We start from the raw sequence: 9,114 nt of genomic DNA on the forward strand, positions 1-9,114 counted from the left end.
TTTGGCTACCACCCCCGAGCCTTCCCTGCCCCAAAAGACAGTTTCTCAGTCTCAGCCGCTGAGGATTACTTGCAGGAACTTCACGCTATGCAACAGCTACTCCAAAAGCAACTAGAACAGGCCAAAGTGGATTACAAACACGCAGCTGACCAGCATCGGAGAGAGGGGGACCTCATACGAGTGGGAGACCAGGTCTGGATCTCTACACATTTCCTAGCTATGCCTGGCCGGTGTCGCAAACTGCAGGATCGGCGTGTAGGGCCCTTTGAGGTGGAGGCACAGATTAACCCCGTGGCTTACAGACTAAAATTGCCGCCCACCTTCAAGATGCACCCAGTCTTCCACAGGGCATTGTTGACCAAGGACGCTGCCCCCGACCCTCACCGTCCACGAGTGGAGCCCGCACCGCCGTTGTTGGTAGAGGGGGAGGAGGAATACGAAGTAGAACAGATTTTCGACTTGTGAAAACGCAGAGGGCGACTTCAGTACCTGATTCATTGGAAGGGGTATGATCCAACTGAATGTTCCTGGGAAACAGAGGAGAATGTGCACGCTCCGACTTTGGTGAGAGAATTCCATGAGGCTTATCCAGAGAAACCTAGACCTCAGGGGTGGGAAGGGTTAAAGCATGGAGGGGGGGATGATGTTGCGCTGCAGCCAACTCAGAAGGGACAGGAAGGGGGGAGGCATGAGTTTCAGGCGCCTCCGCAGCCAGAAGAAGCAGAGTTGGGGATTGTTGTGTCTGAGCAGGATCGTGCGGGAGGGGGGCAGCCTGCTCTCCAGCCAGTTCCCACGAGTAACGCCCTTTCCGAGGAGCCGAGCGCACCGCCCCCAGTTGATGCAGAGGACTTGTGGGGGGAAGCTTCAGAGACAGTGCCAGCTCCTCCCTTGCCAAGCAGTTCCCAGGAGGATTCCAGTGTGGCACCGCCCCCTGACCTCGAGCTCGTTGCTCGGGAGCAGGTGTCTTCAGTTGAGCCGTTGGATGCGTGTCCCCTGTCTCCTCGTTCCCATCGCCGCGAGAAATGGACAGGGCAAAGACAGGAATTACGAAGGAGTCAGAGATTATGTTCGAAAACATTTCCTATATAAGCCTGCCGCTCCCAGTGGGGGGTCGTTGAGTCAACTTCCTTCACATGCTGCAGAGCATGTCTAGAGTATAGTTAGGGACTCTAGTGAGTTAGCGTAGGGTTTCCTATGAAGCGCAATGCCTTTGATGTATCCATTACTCTAATAAAATGAGATTTACTTGCACACACACTCCAGCCTCATTCTTTCGGCTCTGGACGGAACATGTTGCTTTCTGTTCAATGTTTAACCTGCATTTAATGTGGTAACATTGAGCTTTCTTCGAAGACTAAAGGCTCTTTACAAATATCCATTAAGGTTTTCACTAGATGTTCCCTTTTCTCAAGTCTTTGATGTGAGTTCTCCTTTTAATAGCACCAGCCCATAGCTTATTACTTGGCTGGCTCCTACTCATGCAACTCTTGTGACAGAGGGCTTATCCACATGGGAGCATTTCTTCTTAGCAAATACACTGCTTTTACCTTTGTAATAGATTTGCAAGGCCCACACTTTGTGCTCAATGGAAGTTTGGCAGTTGAAAAGAAATGGGGTCATCTCCCGCCCCCTTTTTCCGCTGCCCTTGCTTTTTCTGAGTTAATTTTTCCCCATTGGAAAAACAAATCAATATAATATTGATATTATCAATACCAATATTAATATTTTCTCAAAGTATCAATATCAATACTGATGATATTTTGAGAAAATATCGATATTGATATTGATATTTTTGAAGTGACTTTTTAAAAAAAATCAACTTTAGATTTTTAGGGGGGGAAATCAGAAACCAGGCATGGAAAGATGTTACTTTAAAATTCTCTCCGCAAAGACAGAGAATATGAGAAAGAATGATAAAATCCAATGGCAATTCCCATCGCTAATTACAAGGAGTGAAGGAAGTTTATTCGGAGAGAAAGGGAGGAAAGAAGGGAGGGCTGCAACACACTGTGAAGGGGGAAGGACAGAGCAGTCAGAAGTTGCTGGATAAACCACCAGAAACAAAATGGAATTCATGGGAGAGTTAGTGGGTAGAGAAAGGGGAGTAGCTGAAAGTGACAATTCACCCACCCACCAAAAACCATTGAAGCAAGCTGTCCACAAAGCCATGTGGAGCGGAGTGAAGCCGTATTGTTCTAAACTTTTCAAATTATCAGTGGATTTGGTTAGTACAGATTTACAGGGGGGAAACTGCATGATAGCTTCTGTTTGCCAGTAACGTCATGTGAACTATGTGAATTAAAAGATGTGAGCAGCAGGGCCGGTGCCAAAGGGGGGGCCAGGTTAGGCCCAGGCTGAGGGCCTCTGTGGCCCAGAGGGGCACCTAAAGGGCCTCTTCTTAGGGTGGGAGGGTAGCACTCCCGTTCTGCGATCCACAGCAGAATCAACTCCCACCCCTGCTGCAGATTGCAGAGAAGAAGCTGCCAGGCACCCTCCCATACAGACTGTGCAGGATTCAATAAGCCTGCACACACACTCCACCTACCTCTCCTGTTTCTGTGAATGCTGTGTGCACTGCGTACACATGCCTGCCATTGACCAAAACAGTGGCGGAGGCTGCCCTAAGGGGCTGATGCCCCTGCCATCATCTTGGTTGATAGCAGGCATGCACATGCAGTGCACACGGCATTCATGTGAGAGGTAGGCAGGGCATGTGGGCAGGTGCCACGGGCCTGGGGCAGGCTGGTGCCCAAGGGCCCACTCATGCCTGCTGCTGGCCCTGGTGAGTAGCACCAAACACACAGTAAACCACCATGTAGATGAGCCCAGGGTGATGTGATTAAGTGACTGAAGAAATAAGATGACCTAAACCAGTATCCAAACATGTTGTCCTGGGTGTCCACTGATTGGGGATTTGAAATGCCAGTTAATGATTAAAAGATACAATTCCAATAAGAGAGTCAAAGAAAGAATAAAATAACTTTAGTGTCGGGTCATGGCAGTGCCACTTGTCAATCAAAACCCTGGGATTGCTCTTATGACTGTAGCTATAAATCCTAGCCAGACTGTCTCCACTTATGCATTTTAAGGTTTGGAAGGATGGGATGCTGTTTTTCATACCTTTCCCTGCACTAACATTTGAGTCATCATATCTTTTCCACTTTGCTAGTCATGCAAAAGAATTTACAGAAATTAAAGAGACCCGTTTTTGTGCGATATGCATACCTTGAGGATAGGTATGCTTGACAGAAGAACCCATCACCTGCTAGATCATACTCTTCATCTTGCTCTGTATTTCATCCCCAGAAATGGCAATTAAAACATTATAAAACAAATATGACTATGTAGATTAATTGCATCCTTAAAAAGGGGTGGGAAACCCTGCAAAATATAAATATATGTTGCAAACAAAAGGGATATATGTTAAAATAATTCCTTAGTCCTAATAAGAAGATTCAAAATTGTGGGGAAAATATTATGATACTATGAGCATGGGAAGGACACAGAGATCCTCTTGAACAATTGGAAGACACTTTGACTTATACAAAAGTGGGACATCTCAATTTCTGCCCATTCCTTCCCAGTTGAGCGCCCTACACTACATTTTCAACCATTCTGGCTAGTCCCTTGACCCTCAAGACAAGCCTTTCAGGTGCATAAGGGGCTTCAGCAGGAAGGAGGCAGTGGGGAAGCCACACTGCACATGCAGAACTCTGCTGACAGTTCCCTGGATGCCACCCAGGGTTCTGGTGTCTTTATTTATTTGCATTTTTTTAAGCTAACCAATATGCCAAAATTTATACTTGAAGCACATTGCCATAATTGTTTTCAAACATTGATCAAAATTGGACCACATTTACATGTGGAAAATCTGATAGACAAATGTTGCTTGTTGCAGGGCAAAATAAGAGGGAGTAGCACTGTTCTGTACAGATACAGAACATTACATAGAAAGAAAAGATTTACTATTCCTCCTCCTCCTGATTCATATAACAGCCACACCCAGAGTATAAAGTAACAGTGGATTCCATAATTTCAAAAAGAACAGAGAGAGGAGCTGGAAAGACAAGTTATATTTCTGTTACCCAAATCCTCTTCCACAAAATGGATCCCATGGTAGGGATGGGCAAATCTGTCCATTTTGGTTTCTCTCCGTTTCTTATTTTTTCCAGCCTTTCCACACCAATTTGCAATTTTTTTTAAAGACCTCACAAAAATTAATCAACATTTTAGTGCAAATTTCTCCCACTGTACATGTTTGTATGCAATTTTGCCTACTATACATATTTTTGGAAAGCAATAACGTGCACATTTTGTATGATATTTTTTCTTAAATGTGCATTTTTAGGCACACTTTACTCTAGTATATGCATTTTTTTACACAACTTGGCTGAAAAATGAATTACAAAATTCAGGGGAGTGTGAATTTTGAAGGATTGCTGCGTTTTGGTTTGTGTATTATTTCAGAATGTGCGAATTAGGTAGGCTTGCCTTTAAATGCAAACCGAATCAAATTTCTCACCCATCCCTATCTCCCATGCATTGATCTTTGCATAGGCATTCTCTTTTATTTTTTCCAGGTAAATCTACAAAGGTGGGGCACAGCTTTCCCTTGTTTTTCTGAGGGCTGTGGGAGGAGCATGTGGCATTTGCAAGCACATGAACAAAAAATAATGGGATCCTTTTCCTGTCATGAATAAAGAGTGCCTAGAACAGATTTCAAACAACTTCTCAGAAGAACTCCCACCTCCACAAATAAACAACATGAATGATCTAAGAGTTTTTTAAAAAGAGATGAGACGACTTCTACAAAGAAAGAAATGTTAGCTGTATTAAGCCATGACTTATCTGACAACGGCACACAATTAACTTTTCAGAAGAGGGAATACTTCAACCTAGGAGAGGCAAAAGATTCACTCACAAGGTAAATGTCTTTAGGTGGCAAGAGAGAAATTAGGGGGCATGTTTCCCAAGTAATTGAAAAACTGATAGAAGAGCTGAAAGGGAAAAAGTAAATGACATTGGCAAGACACATTGGAGTTTGTCTGTAACATTGTTCTTCCCCAAGAAAAAGAGGACGAATTTCTGATTGCATTTGGATAAGCGAGTGTGCATAAAGTGACAACAATGGATAAATTCCGAATGATCTTCCAGTTCCTCCAGTCTAATCAGGAGTCATTCATGAACGGCATATGTGGCATCATGGCTCTTGCCAGTGCACAGATGTATGTGGCTTTTGATTTCAACTGCCCATGTCTACCAGGTTACAATCTGGCCTATGGGATGGGTATCCTGTTTGTGCCACCTCTAGTCTTGTTCTTACTGGGCTTTGTGATGAATAACAATGTCTCCATGTTGGCCGAAGAATGGAAAAGGCCCATAGGGAAGCGGCAGAAAGACCCAGCTGTCTTGCGTTACATGTTCTGCTCCATGGCGCAGCGGGCTATGATTGCCCCTGCTGTTTGGATTTCAGTCACGCTGCTGCATGGAGAATGCTTTATATGTGCCTTCAGCACCTCTGTGCCTATAGAGAAGTTGGGGAACCACAGCTATATACAACTACCTGAGAAGGAGATGAAGAGAATTCTGGCCCGGATTCCCTGCACAGACATCTACAACGGACAGGAACTCATAGCTAAAGAGGTGGCAACCAGGTATCTGCGATGTATCTCACAGGTAAGAAGGGGGGGAGCAGTGATTGATTACAGGAACTGGCTTAAGCTAATTTAGTATAGAAAGTTGTTATATTTGATACCAGAGAATGGAAGAGACCTAAGATAAGGGAGGCAGGCAAACTTCTTAGACAACTTTATATCCACTTATCATGTTAGCATTTTCAATACACTGGAAGCACTCCAAACATTTTTCAGCATGTTGCAGCTCTTTATTACTGGGATTGTGATAAGAATCACAACACTTCTCCTCTTCCCACTTCATAGAAAGCAAGTTTAAATTGTTACACAAAGGATATCTTTCTTGTGCTGCAATCACAGGTTATTATTCTTACAGCATATGCTTATTTTAAAATAAATCACACAAATATTCATTGGGCCTTAGTCACAGGTAGGTGTGCATACAACTGGAGCCATGCTGTGTGCTAGTTCTGCATTCAGAGAGTCGGTATATGTACAGCATATACTACAAAACAGAGTGCTTGATTCCTTACTGTAATAATCCCATGCATCATTTTCAGTAAGAAGCATTGATTAAAGGAGGCTATGAGAACAGGAGGAGGGATGGACTCCTATGATTAAACTTGCCCTGCTTCCAAATATTTCATTTGCAATGCAAATACAGACAAATATATCCAATAATTCCAACCCAAACCAGTCAGGTCAACAGAGTCCTTTCCTGTTGTTTACCATGTTCAGTCTGCATTTGTTCCCTGCATCTTAAATAGAATGCAAATTCCCTCCAGGTTTTCTCCTGGGAACAAGGTAAAAGCTATTTTAAAAATCTGATTTGATCATTTGTGTTCCCATCCATCCGATGCTGCCTCTGTTCTGTTTCCCTTGGCATTGCCTGGAAATCTCAGTCCTTCCTCAGCTGTATATTAATTGGATGATTGTTGCTTTCCTCAGCAGTGAACACTAAGAAAGTATTGGTATAAATATACAGATATTTCTCTAATTAGAGTGCATCTATTCAATTATCCTGCAATGTTAGGGCATTTCCACACTATACATTTAAAGCACATCCACTGCACATTTAAAGCGCATGAATTCCCCCCCAAATCACTGTAGCTTGTTAAGAGAGCTGGGCATTTGTAGTTCTGTAAGGGAAAAACCACATTTCCCAGAATTCTTTGGGGGAAATCATGTGCTTTAAATGTGTGTTGGGTGTGTTTTAAATGTACGGTGTGGATCTGCCCTGTGTGTATCTGTATGATGTTGCATTGTTGTTGTTTTTAAATCTGGCATTATAGAAAATCAATTCATTCTATGTTTTTTTAAAATCAACTCTAAATACTCTGTAATAATTTACTTTGAAAGGTTCTTCTTGATATTATTAAAACAATATGATAGTTTCCACATTAGACAAAAATGCAGTCCTTTAAAAAATAATGAAAGCCAAGAGGAAAAACTTTGCATTGAAGAAGAACTGGGGACAGAAGAATTAATTTGTTTATGTGAGATATTATAGAAAATTATTATCCAGCCAGTTAGGCCAAAACCACAGGGTGCCTCAGTGCTGTAGGAGCTGCTGTGTTGTAGTATATAGCAGGGGAACCCATGACCCTTTAGATGTTGTTGGACTATAACTCCCATCATCCCTGACAATTGGCCATGCTGGCTAGGGCTGAAGGAAGTTGGAGTCCATCAGCACTGGAAGGAAGGGCTACAGGATCCCCATCCCTGGTGTAGTTGTTCCCAACCATATCCCTCTTACATTTTAACTCAGGGTCAAGAGAAGCTTTCATATAACAGGTTGAATTGTGTTCTGGTTCAGGTTCAATTTTATTCCGATTTCTGGGATATCAAATTGAACAGCACAAGACTTTTGCTGGATTCACGTCTGAGCCACAATAATGTTTTCACAAAAATGGAAACATCACCGCCATTGTATAAAGAGCCATATGGCAATGCCAGTTCACATAAATGGGACTTCCACTCAAGGATGGCTGAGACCTGGCAGTAATGAACCTGGCAGTAATCCCACAATTCCCAAAGCAATCTCTTGAGATTAGTATAATGCATGTACCTGCCTGAAGGTCCCCATAATTCTGAAGAACCACCCAGGTTCATGACTGCAATTGTGTACTGTGTGGTATTATGTAGATTTCTCCCACCCTCAATACATTATGACTAGTTTGGTTTTCCCATCCAGGCAATGGGCTGGTCCTTCGTGCTGCTGATGACCTTGTTGGCATTCCTTGTTCGATCTTTACGTCCATGCTTTACTCAAGTTGCATTCTTGAAGAGCAAGTATTGGTCCCACTATATTGACATTGAACGCAAGCTCTTTGATGAGACCTGTACAGAGCATGCTAAAAGCTTTGCCAAGGTGTGTATCCAGCAGTTCTTTGAGGGCATGAATAAGGACCTAAGCATGGGCCACACACACTTTTTGGAGAAGGCACCTTCAGAAACAGGGGAAGAAAAGGAAAAACTGCTGGGCATCATGGATCAAGGGACCATGAACAAACTTCTGAAGAACTGGCACAAGTGTAAGCCCCCTTTGTGCCTCAGCCAAGAGGTGATCCACAATGGGAACTGTTGGGCAGGAGAAATCATCCAGCCTCACCCGCCTAAGAGACAGTATGCCACCTATTACAGCAAAGTCTGAGGATGGAGTGGAAGCAAACAGAGAGCACATATCACTTTAGACAACACCCTGGGACCACATTTTTATCAAGGAGGTCCTTCAATTATTTAAACATCATTGTGAGAGCATCTGCAACATCTGTCTAGAAATGCTTTCCCCACCTTTTCTGTGGGTTAGAACAGAAGTAAGTTCACTAGCATGGAGTAGGACAAATAAACACTGACAGCGCTCAGCAGCTGAATTTGTCTGGAAGAAAACAGATGTCAGGAAGACTAGGCAGTGATGGCACCTTGAATTATATAACTGCTGTGATACAAATTGGCACAGTTCACAGGTTCATTGTTGCTTTTATTCCCTGCTACATTCTGAAAAATGCAGCATTTCTCTGCATTTATCTCAGCAGCACATAACATCATATTTGGATTTGAAAATCTCCACCAATTTTTTCACACAAAGACCACCCGCTAAGTCTACAGTGTGTGTGAAAGGCACAAAAGAGATATTTAATTTTATTGGAAAGGAAAATCAGAAAACAGATAGTACTACCTGTAAATGGAAAAAATATCCTTTTAATAAAATGAAGCCTACATTTTTTAACCTTGCAATAATGTTTCAGACACAAACCAAAAGCACAAAGCCAGTATTTCAAATACACTAGAGGGCACCATAAACCAGCAACAAATACCTTACCATAGCAGGTGGAAGGGTCTGTTTTGTCCTTTAAGATGTATTTAGCTTTGACTTTTACAACATGCCCTGATAAAATCTGCTTAGAATGAGAAAATGCGTTGAAGGGTATGCAGAAGTAGAATTAACTATTGTGTTTTAAGGCCAGTATTATACCGATTG

The 9,114-nt window shown here is 42.8% G+C and overlaps 1 protein-coding gene across 1 annotated transcript; it reads left to right on the top strand.

The window, feature by feature from the left end:
* Nucleotides 1-5,127: 5,127 nt before the first annotated feature.
* On the top strand, nucleotides 5,128-8,286 carry CALHM1 (calcium homeostasis modulator 1). Its single transcript, XM_061634392.1, has 2 exons — nucleotides 5,128-5,676; nucleotides 7,828-8,286. The coding sequence occupies exons 1-2, from the start codon at nucleotides 5,128-5,130 to the stop codon at nucleotides 8,284-8,286; spliced, it is 1,008 nt and encodes a 335-aa protein (XP_061490376.1).
* The last annotated feature ends 828 nt before the right edge of the window (nucleotides 8,287-9,114 follow it).

Source organism: Rhineura floridana, chromosome 7, assembly GCF_030035675.1.
Source record: "Rhineura floridana isolate rRhiFlo1 chromosome 7, rRhiFlo1.hap2, whole genome shotgun sequence".
Lineage (NCBI taxonomy): Eukaryota > Metazoa > Chordata > Lepidosauria > Squamata > Rhineuridae > Rhineura > Rhineura floridana.

Bases quoted from the DNA above. Each gene is read 5' to 3' on its own strand.
- CALHM1 (XM_061634392.1), top strand. From the start codon at position 5,128: ATGGATAAATTCCGAATGATCTTCCAGTTCCTCCAGTCTAATCAGGAG. The intron at 5,677-7,827 runs GTAAGAAGGGGG...TTTCCCATCCAG, and splicing joins ATCTGCGATGTATCTCACAG to GCAATGGGCTGGTCCTTCGT.